Source organism: Hemicordylus capensis, chromosome 1 (assembly GCF_027244095.1).
Source record: "Hemicordylus capensis ecotype Gifberg chromosome 1, rHemCap1.1.pri, whole genome shotgun sequence".
NCBI lineage: Eukaryota > Metazoa > Chordata > Lepidosauria > Squamata > Cordylidae > Hemicordylus > Hemicordylus capensis.
Window position 1 is genome coordinate 134,805,340 of NC_069657.1, and position 25,880 is coordinate 134,831,219.

General features: G+C 45.2%; 1 protein-coding gene across 1 annotated transcript in view; it reads left to right on the forward strand.

The window, feature by feature from the left end:
• LMNTD2 (lamin tail domain containing 2) overlaps window positions 1–25,880 on the forward strand; it is a 99,667-nt gene that overhangs the window by 35,596 nt on the left and 38,191 nt on the right. Inside the window, exons 6-8 of the mRNA XM_053249387.1 lie at window positions 5,923–6,004; window positions 6,998–7,159; window positions 25,186–25,284. Of these exons, the coding sequence (XP_053105362.1) occupies window positions 5,923–6,004; window positions 6,998–7,159; window positions 25,186–25,284 (343 nt within the window). The remainder of the gene's footprint in view (window positions 1–5,922; window positions 6,005–6,997; window positions 7,160–25,185; window positions 25,285–25,880) is intronic.

A 25,880-nucleotide genomic window follows, 5' to 3' on the forward strand; every position in this document is an offset into this window, starting at 1 on the left:
CCTATCTGAACATCTGATCGCTCAGAATGGTCTGGCCTGGTGGAACTCCACCTTCTCTTGCTCCAGCGCTTGCCATCTATCGCCTGGCAAGGAGGTGTGGTTTTTGTTTTTGTTTTTCAGGTTAAAATTGTGTTTGAATTTGCCTGCTTGCCCATTCCTTTTATGGGTTGGGTTGGGTGGTAGGTAGCACGCATTCATGCCCAAGCACACAACCTACTTTGGTATCCCTAGGAGCTACCCTTGAGGAACAATGGGGTGTTTCGAGTCTCCCCATTGTTCCCTAAGGCTGAAACACTCAAAACATTTCGAATTTGTTCTGTCGAAACAGTTCTGTCAAAACTTGACTGCTGTTTCCAACAAAATGTTTTGGCTGTTTGCATTTCGTTTCTAGCTTCAAACAGAACACAAAATCTGTTTTGTGCATATCCCTAAACCTGTGTGAGTTCAGATACAGAGGTGGGTCTCACGATCAGTGAGACCCACCTCAAGAGGGTTAGCGAGAAGAGCAGGCTTAGCCCGCTCTCCCTGCAGATGAGCTGGGAGGCAGCCTGGCTCTGTAATGGAGCCGGGGGGGGGGGCTGGGGGGGATCGGGGGCTGCACATGCCCCAGAAGCTCCAGCATGCCCTGCACGAGCACGCAGGGCATGCTGGAGAGACCTCCAAGCTGGTAGGCTGCTTTTTAGCCTCCTGGGCGGGGGTCTGCTTGTGAGTTGCCATGGCGCGGAGCCGCGCCACAGCAGCACACAATCCGTTAACCCCAGTTAACGGAGTGCTCACTCCGCTAACCTGGGCTCAGGGGAGGGCTGCTCAAGCGGGTTAGCCGCTTGTAAACCACCAGGCTTGCCTGCAAGCCCGGTGGTTTACGCGACCAGCAGTTGTTGTTTTTGCTGGTCGTGAGAATAGCCTCACAGTGATAGTACTGGGTTGCCCCAAACTGCACTATCATCCATTTTTTTAAAAATACAAAGTACTCTACTTGTACTTATTTTTAAGAATTCTTAATTTGGTCTGTGTCAGCACAAAAGTTAGTGTATAAATGGGGGGACTCCCAAAGCTGCTCCCATTTTCTTTTAAGAGCACTTAAAGCACCCACAATACAAATGTAATAATGAAGAGACGCCCTTGCCTCTACTAACTCATTCTGCCTGATTTGGCAGAGTTCTATGGCTGTGCCATTTCACACTGCAGGGGTGGGATTCTGCTATGTTTAAATAAGCCTGCATGTAGAAAACTGGATGGAAAACTGGTGGAAGATTCAGGTTTCTGTTTCTGTTCCTGATATGCTGGTTGCATAGATTTTCCCATAGTGGGGCTCTTTTTCATCTTCCGAACTTAAAATTCTACACCTCAGTTTTACCTAATGTGTAGACATTAGCACTAAGTGAGCCAGGATGATGACTTTTTGGAGATGTCACATCAGATGAAATCTATGCTTACCATGTAGCTGGCTACAAAGAGGCGACTGCTAAAATTTAAGAAGTCTTACTAGATGTCTGACCTGCTCATGTCCGTGTCATTGCTTCAAAAATATTCCCTCCAACAGAGCACCTGAGTCCTGGAGAAGTTCCTTCCTTGTTTCTGGGAGTGCTTTTTGAGGGCACGGAAGGGAGTGTTCCACTTCACAGCTCATCCCATGAATCACTGGGCAAACAATGCAGCTCTCCCTCTGTATGGATACTATGGAAACAAAAGCAGCCATTCAGACTTTGTGATCCAGAACATAAATAAACTGCATGAGGCAGAGGGCAGCTGGCATGCCTGTTATAAGAATAGCTTCCCCTTTATGCTCAGATTCCAGGACATACATTGTGCTATGTAACTATGGTTGAAGTCCGCTTTGAACAGCTAAATGGGAAGTAGTTCTACTGAAGTCTATAGGAATAATGAGGAATAATAATTTCTCTGAAATTCTGAGTTATTCAAGCACACAGTTATGATTGTTGTTAAAGGAGCTTGGTTTGTTTTGCTTTTTTAAATTTTCTACTATGGGCTGTAGCAGAGCAAACAGACCCCAAGGATCTTTTTAAAAAAGCAAACCCCTAAAATGTAGACACTCACATGTACATGTGGGGAGAGTTGTTTTGCTCATCACTAAAGAGATCACAGGCACCATTCGATGGGTGTCTTTCCAGGTTATTTGCAGAGCCACATTCCACATGACTATTGCAAGAGCAACAAATGCACTGGCTGGAAAAATCACATCTAAATATATTTTATTCCTGGGGAAATGTGATATCCCCACAACAGAAGTGCAACTGAGAAGGAAGACCTCCAATTCCAACACAACAAATGTCTAACTCCATATCTCTTACCCTATAAACTGTTTCTGGAAATGGCCCTCGCTATTAGAGCTTTCTGGTTTGTCTTCCCAATCCCATTCATCCTGCAGGTTCCCTTCCTTTCTGCTTGGTTTTCCAAATGGAAATTAATGCTTGCGGTTAAGCCCTGCAGTTTAGAACCGACAGCCAAGCAAGAGCTCATTCTGCCTTCGAGCAATGTTCCCATCTAAAATGCATGCTGCTTTCCCACAAGGCATGATATCAGTCCTGGAGCGGTGATGTCAAGAGGAGACAAGCCACAACCAGCGTAGAGCAAAATCGGAGTGAGGCTGCCAGCATTCTCAGAAGAGGGAATGTGTTCAAATTTCACTTTTTACTCGCTTGACATACTCATCAGTACCAGATCAGAGAAAGCACCGATTCTCTCATACCCCACCCTTATCGGCCACATGCAAGTTACTCAGACTTGTAGTGTGTGAACCACCTGTTGTTTAGTGCCCATCATTTATAGCCACACAGAGAGGGGAGTCTCACGATCGGGCAAAAGTGGGCTAAGGGAGTCCAGCCTGCTTTTGCCTGATCGTCTGCTGCTATGGGAGCTGCACGGCTCCCGGCAGCAAACCCTCCTAATTCCCCCTCCCCTTAGATGAGGTTAGCGGAGTGAGCGCTCTGCTAACCCTGTCTTTTCGACCATGTGTTGCTGAGCTGTGGCTCTGTGGCTCTGCGAAACCAGCCTCCCCGCCCTGGGGGTCTCTCCAGGATTCCTCGTGCACTCGCGTGGGGCATCCTGGAACTTCCAGGGGCCATGTGACCCCCGATCCCCACAGCCCCTGCTGGTTCCATGACAGAGCCGGCAGTCGTGTGGGCGACCGATGTGGCCACCCAGGGCTGCTTTCCTGCTCATCTGCAGGGAGAGTGGGTCAAGCCCGCTCTCCCCACAAACCCCTTCGTGGCAAGTCTCACTGATTGTGAGACTGGCCTCATGGTGTAGATCCAGACACAACTGACTGTATGGAGGGTTTCCTAAACAAACTGCACAACAAGGGGTGGCTAATGTGATAGTTTAATAGGGCTGTACATCAAATCGGAGCAACAATCAGATCTAATTCGATGCGGTGCCTATTGGCAGCATTTTGCATCATATTGTTTTGGTGGGAGGGGAGTCTACAGCATTATCTGCTCTAAAGATGGGACCTCCTCTTTTATATGTGATTGGGGCAATTCCAGGCATGAATAAACAGGTCTCCTGCTGTCATGTGTTGTTTGAGCCTGAGAGAGCCTCTTATTTTAACCTTAGTGCAGACATAAGCGGATTAAGGCATAAGCAGAGGAGGCATCCGCCTATGGTTGCAAAATTTGAGGAGTGGCAGTAGCTGTGGGGAGGGGGGCAAGAGGAGCATCCTTCCCTTTTACTTTTTTAAAAAAGCTGCAGCAGGAGCTGTGGGTGGGGAGGCGACCGAGCAAGGATGTCCCCTAAAGTTTGCCATTGGCAGCAACGGCGGCTGGAAAAGACGCATTGGAAGGGACCCCAGGTAGATCCAGTACTTCCTGCTCCCCATGGGCTGAGATGTGGAGAGGGAGGCTTTCTTCTGCCTCTGCTTCCCTTCACTTTCCACCCCAGAGCTCACTGGCTCAGCTTCACTCTTCCCTGCTTGGGGGTCCTCCAGCTCACCCACTCCCTTCTTGCCTTTGTCCCATTTGCCACACAACCAGAACTGGGACTCTCCTCTGAAGCAAAGCCTCTGCGGGTGACCAAGAGGGTCAAGAGGGGAGAGGGTGGGAGCCGGAAGCAGCAATCACAAGTCCTTTCCCCATTTTTCCCTCTCTAGGATTTGAGTCTCTCTCACTTTAACCTTAGGATGCCTTCTCAGTAGAATGCCAAAGGGGATGTATGTGCAGCAACATAAAGGCTTCTCAGGCAGTGGAAGAGTGCATCCATGAAGGGGTTAAAGCTCCTCCACTTGCCATGGGACAGGGTTTCAACATGTGAAGCAGGACTGCACATGACAGGGAGGAGCGTCCCTTAGTGTCTCCAGTTCAGCGTTTTCTCGCTCTGGATAGAGTTGAGTTTCTCCTGGTGCTCTTTCAACCACTGTGAAAATTCTTCTTTTTCCCTTTTTAGGGGGAAGATTTAGAGTATTTCCCTTCATCTCTAAATACTAATATATTTAGATAGCAATCAAAATTTACTATCTAATTTTGGGGTGAGCTGTGGGGGTGGAAACTGCCTTGGTCGGCCTGATGGATGATCTTCAATCGGGAATTGACAGAGGGAGTGTTACTCTGTTAGTCCTCTTGGATCTCTTGGTGGCTTTCAATACTATTGACTATAGTATCCTTCTGGAACATCTGAGGAGACTAGGGGTGGGAGCCACTGCTTTGCAATGGTTCCGCTCCTATCTCACGGGCAGATTCCATATGGTGTCTCTTGGTGACTGTTGTTCTTCCAAATCTGAACTTTCCTATGGTGTCCCTCAGGGCTCCATATTGTCTCCGATGTTGTTTAACATCTACATGAAACCTCTGGGAGAGATCATCAGGAGATTTGGTGCAGGGTGTTATCAGTATGCTGATGACACCCAAATCTATTTCTCCATGTCAACATCATGGAGAAGACATAACCTCCCTAAATGCCTGCCTGGAGGCAGTAATGGGCTGGATGAGGGATAACAAGTTGAGGTTGAATCCAGATAAGACAGAGGTACTTATTGTGTGGGGTTGGAACTCGGGAGATGATTTTGATCTGCCAGTTCTGGATGGGGTCACGCTCCCCTGGAAGGAACAGGTATGCAGTCTGGGATGCTTCGTGATCCGAACCTCTCCCCAGTGAAGAGGAGCAGTAGCAGCAGTGAGTGGTACCCATGTTGGTGGGAGGCTGGCACTTGCTGCATTCTGCATCCCTCCTGGTGCCCACGCCTGAGGTGACTGCCTCAGAGAACTGCCCCTGACCCAAATGGTAATCATGACACAAGGTTAACATAATAATTAGACTTAATTTAGAAGAAGATGAGTTGTATTGAAGTGTAATTAATTCTGGAGAACAAAATCAAATTTTCAAATCATGGCAACTTCCAGCAATTGCTTTTTATTGCTATTGTTAGGCCATTGTTTGCTTGAGCTTCCATGATACAAAACAAAGGCTTCTCCTTGCACTGATATTTAATCCTGACTAAGACTTATCGTACAGTTTGATGCTGAATTTGCCATCACTTTCATCTTCCCACGGTCAGATAAACTTTCACTTGTTTATTTTATTTATTTATGAATTGTTTAATTTCTATACCACTTTTCATTAAAATAATCCCAAAGTGGTTTGCAGTATAATTAAAACATAATATAAATTTAAAACATTTAAGTCTTTTGAATGCAGTTTTAATTTTTCTCTATTTATATCCCAACACTGAAAAACCAATTAAAACAACTGGCTTCTGTGAGGAGGCCAGCTACAAGGGAGAATATGACTGGGTTTCAAGGGGCATCTCTGTTACCAATTCTGGACCAAAGTGCTTGGGGAAACTCTCTTTTTGGTAGGCCGTATAGTAGTCTGTTGGTTCATTTCATATAGGTTTCTTTTTATTCACCACCCCCACCCCCCGCAATTAATTTTTTTTTAAAAAAGTTTTTAAAATGTGTGTGTTTGTAGAAGTCCAAATCAGGAACAGCTTCAAAAAGAAGTAGAACAACTGAACTCTGAACTGGCAGCAATCAAGAAGAGCCACATGAAGGTGAATGGCTAACAGATGCAGATAATACTGGGTGGCCATTACAGTTTGACAGGCCAATAAGGAATGCAAATGCCTATAGTGCTAATCTGCAGAACAAAGCAAACAAACAGGGGTCCTGAAGGAGGGGTGAGGTGGGGTGGGGAGACTCCACCAGTCAGACCATGAGCAAACCTTGTTGCAGAAACGGTTCTCTTTTTACTGGAACAATCGGTTTTAGGATTGAAACTGAGACCCCTGCTGTGGAGGGTGTGGGCTGAAGGAGGAATTGGCTTTGGTGGGAGAAGGATTGCATTGAGGTGGATAGGAGAGGTTGTCAGAGGGTGGTGGTGGGGAATTGGGGTGGGTCGTGGGTGGGAGGACGGGTTCAGAATGGGGAGATAAGAAGAATGGAGGTGGGGTGGAAGCAGGGGGGTGGAGATCAGCACACAGGGAGTCAGCAAACAGGGTGCTCTGCACATTGTGAGAGCCAGGGTTGTGCCACACAGGGTTGTGCCAGAGAGGCTTGGGTAGACCCAAACCAAATCTGGTTTTCTTGTTGCATCTAAATTTAGGGAACTGAGACTTATTCAAACCAGGACTGGGTCCGGATTTGATATCCTGGCTTGTTCTCTACAAACCACAATTTCCCAGATTTGAATGTAATGGGAAATTGCAGTCTGTAACAAACTGCACAGTGAATCTACCAATCCCCTCCCTTCATGTGTGGGGAGTCTATGGCTCATGCTGGCTCATGCACCTAACAACGAACCAGGTTTGTTGTTGGGCATCTCAACCAGGCTTTTCTCTGTAGTTCTACAGGCTCATCTCAGCAATGGGGACATTTTTAGGAGAGTTTTGCAAAATAAAGAAAGAAGCATTATCTTAGAAGAATCGAACACAGGTGGCTTGTCTTTACTTTTGTCCCTGCAGTTTGCTATCAGAGAATTTGGATCTTTAATTTTAGATCAAGTTTCTAACACACACACACACCCTTTTTTCTTTTCTTTTGAAAAGGAGATGCAACAGCTGGAAGATAAACTCATGAAATCGCAGCTGCTTGTCCTGCACTTGCAGGAGACAGTGAAAAGCCTTTCAGCAAAATCAGATGATGATTCATGCTCAGAGTCTAGCATTTCAGTGGATGAAGGCACACAATTAGCACGTGAGAGCTTTGAGGTAGGAGTTAAAGTGCACATTCTCTTGCTTTATGTGTTCTATATTTTGCTCTATGTCTGAACTAGATAGACAAAGTCCCGCATTTTTGTAGGAAAAACCAAATGTATAGGATGGGGGAGACCTGGATTGGCAGCAATACATGTGAAAGAGATCTAGGTGCCTTAGTGGAGCACAAGTTGAACATAAACCAGCAAAGTAATGCAGCTGCTAAAAAAGCTAATACAATCTTAGTATGCTTTAACAACAGCATAGATCATCCTGATCATGAAAAGCAATAATTCCACTCTATTCTGTGTTGGTCAGACTTTACCTGGCATACTGTATCCAATTCTGGGCGCAACATTTTAAGAAGGACATGGATACACTGGAATTGGTTCACTAGAGCAGTGTTTCTCAACCTTTTTGGACTCAAGGACCGCTAAATCATTTGTGCAGAGTGTCAAGGACCGCTACATTCTTTGTGTGCAGTTTCCCGGACCAGCAGTTAGTAGAGGGGTTTCAAGTTTAATTTTATTTTATATATCTAAGACTTTATACCGGTCCAAAACTTGCATCTACTTGCAATTAACTTGCAATTAAAATAATGTCATTAAATAAAATTTGTTAAACAATAAACTATTTTATTTACATACTATTTACACAAGAAATTAATTAAGAAATTAAATAATGTCATAAAATAAAATTTGTTAAACAATAAACTGTATTTTATTTACATACTATTTACATATCAAAATGCACACAATGTTAATGTGAACATTATATTCAAATATTTTAGGAGCAGAGGAAGAAGTCTGATAATGAGATATTCAAAATAAAACCTTGGTATGAAAACCAACAATATTCTTCCTTCCCATGTAGCCATAAATAAGAGCCATGTCTGCTTACTGGAAAGTATGCATTCCCAAATTCCAAGGAGACTCTTAGTACATGCATATAAAAAAAGAATCATTAAAATAGAACACATTCAAGCACTATTTGAATGCTTGCATTACTTTCTCCCAAAAGCAATATTGGGGCTGTATTTGTGAATGGCAAAGAGATGACAAACTTTTGGTACTTCTGCAACAAGACAGTGGTAGAAAGGGTGTTCTCCAAAGCCATCCTCAAGCAAGCAGATCTTTCCCAGTCAGTACTACTTGATCCTCCATTTCTTCATATCTAGCAAGCTCCTTTATGAGGCGCAGCAGGTCGGCGCAGCCCTCAGACCGCGCGGCTCGGAGATGGAACGGGGCCATTTTCGCGGGGGGCGGATGGGATGGGATCCGGGGACTGCCTCTGTTTGCAGGCCAGTGCTTCTGTGCAGCATCCCAACTCTGTGGCCATGCACAGCACTGCTGGCTTATTTAAGCCCACGTAACGTGGGACTGCAAAAGAAAAGTTGCAGGAGACTCAGAGTTGTAGCGGAAGAAGAGGGAAGCGAGGCGTTGCCAAAACAGAGAAAGGGCTGGAACAGAAGAAGCGGCTAGGAGGAGTAAGAGCGAGCGAGGGAGGGCGAAAGGGAGAGGCTAGCAGGTCGGAGTGGGGTTTGAAGGCAGAGAGGCGAGGGAGCAACAAGAGGCAGGGATTGGGCAGGGCCGAGGGAGGAAAGCCCGCAAAGAGCGGAGTCAGGATGAGGAGTCTGTGCCAGGGAAAGCCAGATTAAGGAGTGGCACTTTGGGAGCAACTTTTGTCGAGTGCGGAGCGAAGAAACTTGCAACAGGGCCATTTTCCCGGGGGGGGGGATGGGATGGGATCCGGGGACTGCCTCCGTTTGCAGGTCAGTGTTTCTGTGCAGCATCCCAACTCTGTGGCCATGCACAGCACTACTGGCTTATTTATCCTCAATGCTCTGCTCTCCACTCCCTTGCGTGAGTCCCCGATAGTTGAAGAGCAGGAGAAGCAGTCGACAGGCACAGTCAGGCGCCAAGCATCCCCCTGGCAGCACAGAGGGGAAAAAACCGCAATCTCAGTGGCAGCTTCTTCAAGTAGTTTTGGGCCGATTTGGCCCGTCTTCGGCCATGTGGGGGCGGCGGCGGCAGCTTCTTTGGCCTGAAATTGGGCCTTTGTGGGGGCGGCTGGGCGGCGGCTGCAGCCGCGGCAGTTGTTTGGGGCAGGCAGTAGTTTGGGCCTATTTCGCCGTCTTCGGTCGTGTGGGGGCGGCGGCGGCTTCTTTAGCTTCTGTGGGGGCAGCTGGGTGGGCGGTCGGTGGCGGCGGCAGTCTGGGCCGATTTGGGCCCAGACTGCCGATTCTGGGCCTTGATCTGGCCATGTGGGCGACAAGCAAGAAAGCGGCAGGGAGGGGTAAGTAAACCCTCCCGCCCTCCTAAATATACCCCCCCTGCAGTTGGTCAAAGCAAACACTCACAGCCTCAGCACCTCACTTATTTTTAGCCCAGTAAGTTTAAGCAGCTCACCTTCAAAGATCTCAAAAAACCACCTTCCAGCAACCACCCAATTTCTCCACTCACTCACTCACTGACTGGGCTATCTTCCCGCCTCGGCACAAGCCCCGCCCCTGCTCCACCCCTATTGGCCACTGACGTTCCAGGAGCCTCGGAATTTCCGGGGAGAGAAAAACTTTTACAGCGGAGAGAAAAGCGGATAGAAAAACAAGCGTATTCAGTTTGGAGACCTGCCTTCCTAGTCGCGGACCGGCACTCAAGCCTCCGCGGACCGCTGCCGGTCCGCGGACCGGCTGTTGAGAAACACTGCACTAGAGGGCAACAAAAATGATGAGCGGTCTGGAAACTAACTCCTGTGAAGAATGGTTGAAGGAGCTGTGTATGTTTAGCCTGAAGAAGAGAAGTCTTAAGGGGAAAGAGGATGGCTGGCTTCAAGTACCTGAAGGGCTGTCACATGGGGGGTGGGGGGAGAAGTCTTGTTCTCTGTTGCTCCTGAGAGCAGGACTGGAATCAATATTGAAATTACAAGGAAGCCGGTTGAGGCTAGATATTAGGAAGAATTTCCTAACCATAGGAGCTGTTTGACAGTGGAATAATCTGCTTTGTGCAGTGCTGGACTTTCCTTCTCTAGAGGTTTTCAAGCAGAGGCTGGGAGCTTTCCAAATTAGACCCTAAAGCAGGATCAGGACGTATCTCTGAAGTGTGCTTCCACACTTCCTGTGTTTTGACACCGCAGTCCCGATGCTAACTGCAGTGTGCCGTTCATATGTCAGGTGCCTTGTTTCGAATGTAATTGCTGCGATTTAGTGCGATGGCGTTGTTTATTGTCGTAAAAAGGGTGTCATTTTTCCGGATTGTTAGTTTTCGCTGGACTGCTCCCCCTGCAGGTTTTATGTCTTGACTGAAATTTGCCTGAAGGAGGCATTTAGCCGCTTTTAAACGGCTAATCTGGAAAGCGCCCTGGACACCTATCTATCGATCTATCTATCTATCTATCTAAAATATTTATGCTCCACCCCTCCAGTACACTACTGCTTGGGGCAGCTCACATCAATAAAATAGATACAATGTAAAATAAAAATAATAAAATCAACCAAATTAAGTAAACAAGTTTAAAAGTCCAGGCTAAAACCACAATCAAAATTAAGTTTCAAGTTAAAAGTTATTTTAAAAGCTAAAAATTGAGAATTATAGAAACTAAAAATTAAAGAACTGACCAGATATAATCAAAGATGGAGCATTAAAAAGCCTCTTTAAAAAGATGTATTTTTAGTTGCTTTTAAAAAACACTGAGGGGGGGAACATGGTGAAGCCCTTCAGGGAGGGCGTTCCAAAGCCAAGGGGCCACAACCAAAAAGGCCCATTTGTTGAGGATGCTGTAGCAGTTTTCTTCACTGAGCAGTGGTTGGACTAGAAAGCTCTAAGGTCCCTTCCAACTCTAAAATTATATTATTCTGTTTGCCAATTCATGACATGGGCTGGGGATAGAGGAAACCTTTTGCCAAGAGTGGTTTATGGAGCCACCATTGCCTATGGTAACACACAAATATATTTTGTTCCAATATAACTTCTGGTTTAACAGGTTTTGCAGGTTTTTGAAGCAAGCATGACAAAAACTTGTTTGACTGGAAGCATGTGCAGGGGAAACAAAGACACATGCACATATATCCTAAGCAACCATGGCTCTACGCGCCACTTTAAACTACTGTCTGACTCTTGCTGTGAATTGAATTTTGATCTAATGAAACTTACCTTCCAAATGTATCTGTTTCTCCATCACTGTCTGCTGCCTTCTATGGAACTAGAGTCCTTTTTAGGGATGCGCACAAACCGGTTCGGAGGCCCTTTTATGGGCCTCCGAACCAGTTTGAACCCTGGCTGGCTCAAAGGTTCGACGGCAGGAGGGGATGCCTTTAAGGGCAGGAGAGGATGCACTCCCCCCACCGGCTCGCGACATCCTAAAAGCCCATTGGGGTGGCTGCCACCCCGTTGCAATGTTTACCGGATATACCTGGAAGTACGAGGTGCACCTGTGGGTGTCGCATGGAGCATGCAGGCGCACCTCATACTTCTGGGTATATATTCTGGGTATATCTACGGGGAAAACGTGGGGAGGGGGGTTAAGTGCATCCTCCCCCGTCCTTAAAAGCATCCCTCTCACCGCCATTGAACTGGCCTCTGCCAGTTCCATGCATATCCCTAGTCCTATTCAACAGCAACAACAAATATTTATATACCGCTTTTCAGCAAAAGTTTCCAAAGTGGTTTACACAGAAATAATAAATAAATAAGATGGATCCCTGTCCCCAAAGGGCTCACAATCTAAAAAGAAATACAAGATATACACCAGAAACAGCCACTGGAGGTACTATGTTGGGGATGGATATGGCCAGTTACTCTCTCCCTGCTAAATAAAGAGAAGCACCATGTTCAAAAGGTACATCTTTGCCAATTTAGCAGGGGTTATTCAGACATTAAGGTCATTCATACGACCAAAGTGGCTGGGGCCAGGGGAAGGCAGGAGCATTCCTGCCTTCACCCACTCAATCTGATCCTGAACAGGGCTCTACCCTCTGTGCAACCAGGTAAGCAGCATGGTAGCAAGTGGCACAGCAAGTGGGAGGCAGGGGGAAGGAAGCCAGGCCACCAGATAGCCCACAATGCCTTGCACAAGCAGCACGGTGCATTAGGAAATCTGCCTACTGCCGAGATGCTTCTTTCTCTGGCCTCTATGGTTAAGGTGGCTGCCAGCCGCTTGGGAGTAGCTGCTCACAGCCCGAGCACCCACACGACCAGGAAGTGAGATAGGAGGTGCATGCTTGTTCTCCTGCCTCTCTTTTGGCTACCCAGGAGAACAATCCCAGCACTGCACATGACCAGCTCTACCTTGGGTAATTCTGTCCTACCCGTGTAGGGCTGGTCATGTGAATGACCTCATTGTGTTGTATGTGCGTACAAGAGTCTGTACACATGTGCATGTCTTTGTATACATGACTGCACATGCATTCATTTGGAAACTGGACCTGTTTACAGATTCCCTCAAATGCAAGGTGCAGGAGGAAGTGTATTGTTATGTGTGCTTGAACATAATGTGTAAATAACTATGTGTGTATAATTTGTAATGTGTACACTGTACATAAACCGTATTGAACACAAAATGTGAATAGGACTTAAGTCTTATAACTTTGCTAGTGTATTCTGAATTCTAAAATTCTGAAAAATGTCAGCATTTTGAGAATGAAATGCTATGGAACAGTTGGAAATGGTAACTGGAATGCATTCTATCAAATTCAGAAAAAAAGTGCTTTTAAGGTTGTTTAATAATATTTTAAAGTTTCAAACATTTTTTTTAGCCAAGCAAGCCACTGGAGTACAAAGAAACAGCAAGCTAGGGATGTTTACGAATCATGATTCGTGCACAGATTCGAAGAACAGATCGGGCACTTTAAAAGTGAGGAGAGCAGGTCCATACCTGATCCTCCACGGCTCCATGCAACTTCCTGCTGCTGAAGCGTGCCCCCCAGCACTTCTTGCATGGTGGCACGGCAGCGGCACACACATGGTCTCCGCCACCATGTGAGGGGTGTTGCGGGGGCATGCTGCTGCTGCAGGAAGCTGTGTGAAGTGGCGGAGGAGCAGGTATGAACCTGCTCCTCACTTTTAAAGGTGCCCAACCTGTTCTTCGTAGCTGTGCATGGATCATGATTTGTGCACATCCCTATAGCAGACTCACAAATAGTTAAAAGCTCCCTGCATATAATAAACTAGCACATGTGAGAGAGAGGCATGGTGAATGTGTCCCGGTTGTGCTAGATTTTTTATATGCAAGGAAGCTTTTATGTGTACACTTACAGAAAGAGCTCTGAATGCACATACAATTATTCAAACATCATGTTCAGTTTATGCACAGTGATACAATTCCTAGCTTTTCCCTACATTTGAGGGGCACTATACCCAACTACAACTTGTAGATAAATGCATGCACATTCATCTATATGTACATGTATGCAGATATCTGTATGCATGTATAATGTGATGTTTAATAGGGCTTTGGTATGTGGCAGAACTGCATTTACTTCAGTATTTTTGCATTTACCTCAGTTGGTCTCATTTCTGAATGTGGGTTGAGTATTCTGTCAATAAATGTGAACTCATTGCTTGCACTATGTGCCAAACCTTACATAGATTCATTCAAGCAACATTTTCAGCAAGCTAGTTTGGTCATGTGAATTAACTCTCTCTAGACACACACACACACACCACTTTTCCAGGCCGCTGGGAAAGTGAAGGTGACGCTTCTGTGTTAACTGTGCCAGCTTGCTCTCTCCTCTTAAGTGGCGGGGTTGGTAAATGGAGAGAAGTTGTTGTTCTCCTTTCCTTCCTTGAAGTTCAGTTCTCTATTAGTACTTGTTGCCCCTCCTCCAGTCTATAATTCACTCTTGCTGACCATGCCTGCCCTGGGCAAGGCTGAGACATGAAGAGCCTCTGTGAGAAACAGGAAAAGCTCCAGGCTGAAGCTTTGTCCCTCAGAGATGTCAGTCATTCAAAGCCGGAAGATAGTCAAAGCAGCTCCAGAATGGCAGCTTAACAGGAACGGTTAGGAAAGGTGTGCAGCTGACTCAAAGAAGAGCATTGCCTCCTGTTGGAAGCTATTATCCTCTTGACATCCTTTCAGAGGGGCAGAGAGGTGCCTCTCTGAAAGTGGATATTGCAGAAGTGAGAGAAGGTGAGTGGGCAGGGGGTGAAGGCAAAAGCACGTTTTACACATTGTGTGTTCATTGACACTCCGGGCTCTTGTGCAGAGAGTGCTCAAGTTGCTTGAGAGAAGTTCGGACTAACCTTGATCCAAAACACTTGCCATCTTGGAGGATATATAAGAATCTAATTCCAGTTTCAAGTCTAGTTTTAATTATAATGATGGATGAAATGTGGCTAGATGGGAGCTGCTGTAAGCCAACCTAATAAGAGAAATTAGTTTTTAAAAGCTGCAGAGAAAATCCAGAACATACATAAGTGCTGTGTCCATTACACCATTGGATCAATCAAGGCAGGAGAAGGGTTGGCAGGCACTTGGGAAGCTGCAGCTGCAGAAGGCACATTAAATAGGAGCATAGAAGCTCTGCTGTGCTGGATCAGGCCAAAGTGCCATCTAGTTCAGCATCATGGGGGCTTTTTTTGTTTTGTTTTTAAATTGTTATTAAAATAAGAGGTACATTCAAATAAAAACTCACATTACAAAACCATATCACTCTTAAATTCTTAACAATAAAGACACAATGAGGGCATTCTCATGACACGAGTTATCTGGGTTACCCCAGGCAGCTCATATCATCTGAAGCACCAGGACCTCTCTGCTCTCGGCTGCTCCAGCCTAGGGTAGACTGACTTTTGTACCTGGTGTTTTATTGAGGTAGAATGAACCATAGATTTGTTCTACTTCAGCAGGTGACAGTCTGTGAGATTGCTGGGCTTCCCCTCAGCCCACTGCCATTTTGGGCAGCGAGCCCAGGGGGAAGAGCTGGCCTTGTGTTAGCAAGCTTGGCCTGTCCCCTTAGCTAAACAGGGTCTACCCTGGTTGCATATGAAAGGGAGACTAGAAGTGTGAGCACTGTAAGATATTCCCCCTAGGGGATGGAGACACTCTGGGAAGAGCATCTAAGTTCCAAGTTCCCTCCCTGGCACCATATTCAAGATAGGGCTGAGAGAGATTCCTGCCTGCAACCTTGGAGAAGCCACTGCCCATCTGTGTGGACAATACTGAGCGAGATGGACAAGGAGTCTGGCTCAATATAAGGAGCTTCCTATGTTCCTGTGTTCCTAAGTAGCTGTGCCAAGAGAAGTGTGGGGCACACTGAGATGGAGTATTTGTTAAAACTTCCTTGTCTCGATCCCAGCTCTGGACTCTGGTGCAGCGCTGACCATGTGGATGGGTGGCACGGTGGAGCCCGAGGCAGCATCTGCTTGTCTGCGGGGGACGGCAGGCAAGCTCCTGCCTCCCCCCCCCCAAGCCCTCTTGATTGCATGGCTGAGGTCACCTGAACGACCTCAATGTATCAATCTTCTGAATAGAAACAAATTATATACTGTTCACCAAACATTAAATATTCAAAATATACAGTACTTTCCCTGTGTTTTCCTAACTGGATTAATTTACCATAATCACAAGCATTGTATCATGACTTCTCACACTATTGATTAGGGATGTACAAAATGTTTAGATGTCGAAACGGGCCGTTTCAAATGCCTTGCGCTCAAAACAAAATGCCCTTTAAATAAAGGGCCTGTTTTGAACTCTGAACAAAACAACATCATTTTGATTCAAAACGTTTTGACATTTCAGACGCCATTTTGGAGACTTAAGAAAGGCTTCTTAAAGACTTTTGCAGCCCAGCAGGGAAGGGGGCGGGAGGACATCTCCCTGCCGCGAGCGAGCAGTCGGGACGAGATTGAAGGGGGCGGCAGGGGGCTTCAAGGGGGCGGCAGGGAGGTATCCTGCCGTCCAATTGTTTACCACGGAGGAGGAGCCATCGGAGATTGAAGCGGGCGGCAAGGAGGGATCCTGCCGCCGGATTTTTACACTAACTACAGCGCCGGAGTTGGGAAAACATGGGAGGGGTAAGTAAAGCCCCCCCCCCTTAATGGAACCCCCCACCCCAGTGCCGGACCGCAGCTCCGCAGTTCCGTGCACAGTGGTAGGTAGCACCCATCATGCCCTACCATGCAACCCACTTTGGTGTCCTTGGAGGTATCCATGGGGAACAATGGTGTTCAACAATGGGAACAGTGAACAATGGCTGAAACACTGTAAACATCTTGAGGTTTGTTCCATTGAAACAAATGGGTCAACCACTGTTTCAATGAAATGTTTCAGCCATCTGCATTTTGTTTCAAGCTCAAAACAAAATGCAAAATATGTTTTGTGCACATCCCTACTATTGAACATATTGTTTAACTCAAGTTTTCCTGACTGTACTTGTTATTCTGAAACCTTCTACATTTATTCCAGTTGCTTTCAAATATAGTCATAGCTTTAACATTCCCACTTTTCATTTTAATAAATACACTTATTTTCTCCCTTAGCATAACTGACCATATCTTCCTGTGCCACTCCTCTGCATATGGTAGTATGTTTGTTTTCCAGTATTTGACTATCATCACTTCTGTTGCTACCAAGCAGTTACCCACCTTGTTTCTATTGACTTTTTAACTGAGCTTCTCAAGTCCATTAAAAGTAGGCATTGAAATCTGTAATCTAAATGATCTCCCGTCATTTCAAATATACTATGAATCGCATGTAGCCAAATATTTATAACTGCCTTACACTCCCACCATATATGAAGGGATCAGAAACGCTCTTACCCCTGGACTTCCAGGCTGAAGTCCAGGGCCTCCATACCCCCTGGAGGCCCCCAAATCTTCTTTAGTCTGTCCTCAGTGGTGTGGCAGTGCTGTACTGCCTCACGCTACACCAGGCAGCCGAGTGTGGCCTCTGCTTTAGAGATCTAGAGTGGAGGGGTAGGGAAAGAAATATGTGGGATGGGATTATGTCAAATTGTGTGTTGAAATGTTTCTGCTAATACATCTTTGCATAAGTATGCCTTTTTTATATTCTTACATTCTTGTGAGTTCAGTTGCTGTTTGTGCCCTCAAGAACCTACATGTTAAAAATACTGCATGTGTCACGGTGTGTGTGTGTGTGTGTGTAGGGGGATGATGCTTAACTTGCGGGGGTGGGGGGGCACTCCAAAGGCCTTTAGGTCCAGGCTCCAAAATTACCTAGGTGCACCTCTTGAAGGGATCCTGCCTGATATGATTGACATCTCCAACTGTTCCCTGATGCTGCCCAGTACATGTGCAGCAGATTCTGATTGGTGTGTAATGCCATTGAAGTAAAAATTTTATATTATTTTCTTTGCTAGCAATATTTTTTGATATCTCTGTAGCAAATTGATATACATATTACCATCAACCTAATGGAAATGCTTCATCTAAGTCATTTCCCCATTTTTGTCTATATAAATCTGGTTCTTAATACCTTCTCTTAGTATTTTGTATATTTTAAAATAATACTCCTTTACATGTATTTCCAGATAGTAACTATGATTCTAATTTAGGTTTATTATAACCCAAATCAGTCCCTTGTGCCACACATAAAAGAAAACTATGTACTTCGTTACCCTTAATTGGGGGATTGTGTTCTTTAGTCAAAGAAAACCTGGGAATCTTCCTCCTCCTCCATTTCATAATTTTTTATAAGTGACATATTCTGCTTGTTCCCATTTAGAAAAACCAGATATCAGTTTGGTCACAGCAAAGTCCTTATGGTATAGGTCTTATATAATAATTGGTTGTCCTGGCTGGGATGAGATACACTGCATATTTGTGCCATATAAATTTAATGGAATTCCTTACCATGGGTGAATTCTCACAATTTGGAAGAGGATGGATGACAGGGAGTAAAGGAATTCATGAGCCGTGCACGCTCCTAATTTCCAGTCATAAAAAAACCAGACATTTTGCTGCGATGTCAGGTTGGCATTGTACCAACCTGACATTTACCTGGTATCAATAGCCCTTGGATTGAACCCTAGATTACTAAGCCTGGGCAAATGTTGGGTTGACTGGGAATTGAGATTCGCAAGCCATGCATTCTTCTGATTTCCGGTTGTAAGAACCCAAACATTTTGCAGCGATGTCAGGTTGGCACTGCACCAACCTGACATTTACCTGGGATCAGCAGCCCTTAGATCAATTCTAGATTACTAACCATGGGTAAATGTCGGGTTGACATGGTACCAACCTGACATAGCTGTAAAATTTTCAGGTTCTTACAACTGGATATTGAAAGTGCACACAACCCAATTTCCAGTCAGTTGGCCTCTCATGGGTCATGAGAACTCGTTCCATATTTCGTCTTTTGACATACTGGATTCATTCTACCTTCTCCAATAAAATATATGCTTTTAAAAGAATCTGTAGAACCTCCTGCTCCAGATCTCAAGCCATCATAAAATTGCATGGGTCCCACCATGCAAACATGGCTATAAGAATTGCTGCATGATAGGATTTAACCCAATCAGGGATTCACAAGTCCCCCTTTTTAAGCTTCTGTTGCATAACACTTGCCTCTCTGTCCAGGATCTTTTTACACATTTGCTCACCAGATGCTACTGGGAAGCCCACAAGGAGGGCATGGAGGCAATAGCGTGGTGTAGTGGTTAGAGTGCTGGACTAGGACTGGGGATACCAGAGTTCAAATCCCCATTCAGCCATGAAACTAGCTGGGTGACTCTGGGCCAGTCACTTCTCTCTCAGCCTAACTTACTTCACAGGGTTGTTGTGAAAGAGAAACTCAAGTATGTAGTACACCGCTCTGGGCTCCTTGGAGGAAGAGCGGGATATAAATGTAAAAATAATAAAATAATAATAATAGCCTTCTCCTGCTTTGGCCCCCAGTAGCTGGTATTCAGAGGCATACAACCTGACCTATATATCTTGTTTGAATTATCTTTTAATTTGGGAGGGAGGAGGGAAAGCCAGTGAGCATACTCTTAGTTTGATTCTGTGCCTAATGGAGTCAGTCAATGCCAGAAGTCCCACTGATTTTAATCAGAAAGATTTCCCCTTTCAGGTAGGTGTTCTCTGTGTTAGAATGAAGGCCTGCTTCAGGTTCATCTGGAACACTGAAGCAAATCCTCATTAAGTACGGTGTCTTGAATTGAACCCAGTGTGGCAAAGGAAGGTTGGCAGAGAGGACAAAATCTTGGAACAGATCTGAGCCCGTGATGATGCTGGAAGAGCTGTGCATTGTATTAGAGCCATAGCACCTGCAGGATGTATCCCTGCTGTAATTCAGATCTATGGCACAGAGCCATAGAATTGACAAGGGAAACTCATTGCATCCATAGCTGGCAGCCTTACTTCTCAAGTCCTATCTTGTGTTTGATTCTGTGATTCTCAAGTTCTGTGTATATGTATACGTACAAAGAATAAGATTCTAAATCCCAGCCCCCCAGCCCACACCAAACAAATATTTCTGAATTAGAGTTCGAAAGAATGCCTGGATCAAGTTGGTAATGATAAAGGTTGCTAGCTGCCAGTCAAGGTAGATAACACTGAGCTTGGTAGATCAATAACCTTGGTAGATCAATACTCAGTATGAAGCAGATTCATGTATGTGTTGTATTTGAAAAATGTTTACTGCTGGGGTTTTGCTTTGCCAGAGTGCTGTCCTTCATTTAAAGAACAAAATCGAAAATAATGCAAAATAATGTCTGCCTGCTTTCTTCTATGTTCATTACCCATTCATGGTTTTGTATGGTTCTTTATTTCCTATGCTTCTTAAGGTAACATGTCTTAAGATTTTCTCCCTATTTCTCTTCCCCCCCCCCGCCCGTCTCTCTCTGAATCACTGCTATTCTCTTCCTTGCTCACTCCCTCTCTTTTTCCATCAGATGATGGCATCCCTAGATACAATTGCAATATTGGACCATTAGAGGGCACTCACTGCTTACCAAATCTTTGTTCCAGTCCACTTTTCCTTCTTTCCTGAGAAGGGATGGTTCCAAAGTACCATCATTTAGCATGATCATTCATATATGGTTGCATGTTATATTATGTGTTTGACTGTGCAGCCCAATTCATTGTAGAGTCAATGAAAACATGTTAAGGCAGACAAAAATATCAAATAACTATTTAATATAGTTATTAAATATTGATAACTAAAAATATTTAATAAGCCACAAAGCATCAGCACAAGTATGATCTTAAGAATTTGCAGAAATACTTGGATTTTGCTGTGAGGTTCTCATAATTCAGTGGGGGTTCCAATTAAGTAAACCTCTTTCTCCCAGCCAAGAGCCTGGTCTGGGCTCCTAAAGGTGTCCATGCACTTTCCCTGGCCATTCTCCACATATTGCTTCCCCCAGGGGCGTGGCTAGGGGAGAGGGGGCCTGTGTTCATCTCTCTCTCTCTCTGGCGGCCCCCCCGAGTGTGGGAGATAATGAGGAAAATAGGGAGGGGTGGAGCTCGGGGGCCTTCAGGAGCTGGGGACCCATGTTCTTTGAACCCTTTTGCCCAATTATAGCTACGCCCCGGTCTGTAATCTTCACTCAGTTCTTCTTGCTCTCAATTTGCTCCTTAAAACTGATTGAAGAAACAGATTGCAACAGATTGTTGCATTGTCATTCTCACCCTTTTCAACATTAAAAGGGCTGGCCAGCCTGGGTCCAGTACTAGGGATGAGTCATAAAGCCATTAACCCTCCCCAGCTGCACCCTTGCTGTGTGTATCCATCTTGTTCTATTCAGAAGGGAGGGGGCAGGTTGCATGACTGGAAAAGAAGGACTCTGTCACGAGAGCTCGGAGGAAGGCAGCCATTATAGGCAAAGACTACTTTATTATAGGTATAAAAATCGAATACATACATACATACATAACAGGAAGGGACAAGTTCAACAAGAAGTACAAGCAGGAAGAAGGGTGGGACTCTGCCTCCAATGAAGACCACTACTAGCAAATGCTAGTGCCCCCTACTGGCTGGACATATTAGAGCAACATTTCCACACAGACTCTGCTTTCCATTTGACTACTACTTGAAGAAGCCACAGCCAGTCTCTGTAGACAATAATGGGCTAGAGATGGACCAATGGTCTGACTCAGTAAAAGGCAGCTTCCTATGTTCCTACTACCACAAGTATTTATATACCACTTTTTCAGCAAAGTTCTCAAAGCCGTGTACATAGAAAAATAGATATTGATTAAGTAATATTAATTTTAGGATTTCCTACATGCTAATGACCACTAGCAGTGAGTGCAATGGAAGTTGCTGCTACTGTCTCACTGAGACAGCAGGGAGTGTTGAATTTAGCTTGTCCCTGTGGCATGAGTGGGGCTTTGTTAATCATGCAGCGAGAGCAGGTCTTGCGATTGGTCATTTGCATCTGCTTCTTCATTTAGATGCATATAAATATGCCAGTAACTATCTTCTAGTACTGAGGGAGGACTCAAAGAAGTCCTAACCGAGTAGCACAAACAGTTGTTGTCTTAAACTAGTCGGGTGTCAGTTTTAAACTTGAGGCAGATAAGCTCACATTGTATTTATGCCATCGTTTCCCTTCTACAATGAGTGAATATTTGCAGACATTTTACGGTGTACATCCCCATAGATACTGATCTTCTGGTCTCCCCATACTGGTCTCTGCATAGATAGTGGCTTCTGTGGAACTCATTTTTGGATGCCAGTATCATGGAGTTTGCAGCTGACTGTATGTGGAATTTGTTAATAGGACTGAGTCTTTGTAGATTTTCACCATGAGATGACTGCAAAACAACAACAACAAGCCCTACATGAGGAAAAATGATAACGTGATTGTGCTTTCAGCTTCTGATAGGATGAGCCTACTTGCTGGAGGAAAGCAGGAATATGACATTTTGCCCTGCTGTTGGGGAATGAATCCGTTTCCTCCTAGAACAATAAAATCATAGAATGCGAGAACTGGAAGGGACCTTGTAGATAGGAACATAGGAAGCTGCGATATACTGAGTCAGACCATACAGTGAGGGAAATAAGTATTTGATCCCCTGCTGATTTTGTCCGTTTGCCCTCTGACACATAAATGACCAGGCTATAATTGGAATGGTAGGTTTATTGTAGCTGTGAGAGACGGAATAACAACAAACAAACCCTCAAAAGCCCAGTGCCCAAAAGTCAGCGATGGATTTCCATTGTAGTGAGGGAAATAAGTATTTGATCCCTTCACAAAAGATGTCTTAGTACTTGGTGGCAAAACCCTTGTTGGCAATCACAGAGGTCAGACGTTTCTTGTAGTTGGCCACCAGGTTTGCACACAACCCAGGAGGGATGTTGTCCCACTCCTCTTTGCAGATCCTCTCCAAGTCAGAAAGATTTCGAGGCTGATGTTTGGCAACCCGAACCTTCAGCTCCCTCCACAGATTTTCTATGGGAATAAGGTCTGGAGACTGGCTGGGCCACTCCAGGACCTTCATGTGCTTCTTCTTGAGCCACTCCTTTGTTGCCTTGGCTGTGTGTTTTGGGTCATTGTCATGCTGGAATACCCATCCACGACCCATTCTCAATGCCCTGGCTGAGGGAAGGAGGTGCTCACCCAAGATCTGACGGTACATGGTCCCGTCCATCGTCCCTTCGATGCGGTGAAGGTGTCCTGTCCCCTTAGCAGAAAAACACCCCCAAAGCATAATGTGTCCACCTCCATGTTTGACGGTGGGGATGGTGTTCTTGGGCTCATAGGCAGCATTCCTCCTCCTCCACACACAGCGAGTTGAGTTGATGCCAAAGAGCTCAATTTTGGTCTCATCTGACCACAACACTTTCGCCCAGTTCTCCTCTGGATCATTCAGATGTGCATTGGCAAACTGCAGACGGGCCTGTACATGTGCTGCCTTGAGCAGGGGGAACTTGCGGGCACTCCAAGATTTCAGTCCTTCACGACGTAGTGTGTTACCAATTGTTTTCTTGGTGACTATGGTTCCAGCTGCCCTGAGATCATTGACAAGTTCCCCCCGTGTAGTTCTGGGCTGCTTTGTCACCGTTCTCATGATCATTGCAACTCCACGAGGTGAGATCTTGCATGGAGCCCCAGACCGAGGGAGATTGACAGTTGTTTTGTGTTTCTTCCATTTGCCAGTTATCGTGCCAACTGTAGTCACCTTCTCACCAAGCTGCTTGGCGATAGTCTTGTAGCCCAGTCCAGCCTTGTGCAGGTCTACAACCTTGTCCCTGACATCCTTCGACAGCTCTTTGGTCTTGGGCATGGTGGTGAGTTTGGAAGCTGAGTGATTGCTTGCTTCTATGGACAGGTGTCTTTTATACAGGTACTGTAACAAGCTGGGATTAGGAGCACTCCCTTACAGAGGGTGTTCCTCATCTCAGCTCGTTACCTGCATATAGTGAAAAGACACCTGGGAGCCTGAAATCTTGCTGGTTGATAGGGGATCGAATACTTATTTCCCTCACTACAATGGTAATCCATCGCTGACTTTTGGGCACTGGGCTTTTGAGGGTTTGTTTGTTGTTATTCCGTCTCTCACAGCTACAATAAACCTACCATTCCAATTATAGCCTGGTCATTTCTGTGTCAGAGGGCAAACGGACAAAATCAGCAGGGGATCAAATACTTATTTCCCTCACTGTAGGTCCTTCTAGCTCAGTATTGTCTACACAGACTGGCAGAGGCTTCTCCAAGGTTTCAGGCAGGAATCTCTCTCAGCCCTATCTTGGAGATGCTGCCAGGGAGGGAACTTGGAACCTTCTGCGCTTCCCAGAATGGCTCCATTCCCTAAGGGGGATATCTTGCAGTGCTCACACTTCTAGCCTCTCATTCATATGCAACCAGGGCGGATCCTGCTTAGCTAAGGGGACAAGTCATACTTGCTACCACAAGACCAGCTCTCCTCTGCTCCAACCCTCTGCTCAATGCAGGAAACTGCTACTGCATCCCTCACAGATGATCAGCCTCCCTTACTAATTGTTATGGAATAAGAGTGGTTGCTAGATGAGCACTATAACACAGAACAGAGCTTTGTCAATCCCCTTGTCCTGAAGTAAAGACTTCCACCAAGCCAAACTATCCTTGACAATGACAACTACGGATATTTATATACAGCTTTTCACCAAAAGTTCCCAAACTGGTTTACATAGAGAAATAAAAATAAATAAAGATGGATCCCTGTCCCCAAAGGGCTCACAATCTAAAGAGAAACAAAAAGTAGAACACCAGCAACAGTCACTGAAGGGATGCTGTGCTGGGGCTGGATAGGGCCAGTTGCCCTCCCCCTGCTCAATAAAGAGAACTACCACTCTTAAAAGGTGCCTCTTTGCTCAGTTAGCAGGGGACAGATGTCTTTGACAGATGTTTCTGTAGAATTAATGTATGCAACACTTCCTATTTGCTCCTGAGTGCAGATGTGAACAATCTGGAGACAGACCTTGTGTCTGTAAGCTTACCAAGCCTGCACAACTTGTGATCCACTTTTTAAAACATTCCAATCCCTTCTTGCTGTCCCTTGCCAAAGTAGCTTTGGGAACAACTTTAGGGAGGAGCAAGGAAGAGGCAGTATAAGTCACTGATGGGAAGGGGCTGTTCTGGGCTCAAGATTATTTGAAATTCAGGACTTGTGTGACTAAATTGAATTGTTTGGCGAGTTAATGCTTTTTCGTTTAAAACCTTTTAACATGCCATATCTTGGTTCCATTATCAAACCATAGATTGATTCTGGTAAGGGCAGAACTGCTTCCAAGGATTAACCCCAAATCATTTTTTAAAAACAAGTGCAATTGATTGTAGCTAGTAGTTCCTGGAATCTTACATTCTTTCCTTTCCCCCAACCAATTCCATTTGACAGAAGGGGATGAAAGAGAATCAGTTTGTGGTTCTTCCAAGGGCAAAAGAGGTAACTTTGAAGGTTCCGCTGCACTGAATACAGGAAACCAAATGCCCTGAGAACAGTTGGAAGGTACACACTGCAGTAGTGTCACTGCTTGGCTGCCTATCTGGGAATCCCCTACAAGAATACTCTGAGCTCTTTAATGAAAGGGCTGGGTATTGATGTAACAAATTAAGATTGCTGTCTCTAAACGTGTCCCACTTTTTCCTTCTTGTGTAGCTCTGGTCAGAGTCGGGAACCAAGATATTTCCAGAAAGAAGCGATTTAACACTTCGAAGAATCCCAAAGCATATTAGCTTTGTGGATGCCTTTCACAAGGTCAGTGCCATGGAGAAAAAGCTTCAGAAAATCAAGACAAGTGTGAGGGGTAGATACTTGAATCCTTGAAACTCATACAGAGAGGTTATAATCACGGTTGCCTAGTATTGCTTGCTAAGATCGATTTCAGTTAAAGGAAGCAGCATATTTACACAATATCCTTTTAATCATAAGGAAGGAAGTAATCATAAGGTACACTGGGAAACTGTTAGTCATGACTGAGCATTGATGACTAAATCAATGAGACAAGTTACTCCTGACTAATGTACGTTCCATGAATTTCATGGAACGAAATTCCATGACCGGCTTTGCCTGGGTGTTGTCCACTATAAAAGTATAATAGGTTCACCTGCATCCACACTTTGCATCTTCATGGAGTTCAGTCACTCTGATCTTTTCAAATACTTAGTTAGTGCTCTACTTCCCCACTAGACACTGCATTCAGGCTCAACAAAAAGAGATTGCTGGCTAGGTGTTAATGAATCTAAGATGAGTATAGATGAGTGCTTTAGTGGCTGCCACACAGATAGCCCTTGATTTCTAAAAATGGGAGAAAGAGGTAGGGAGGTGCTATTCTTCCTGGCTAATAGAAAGCC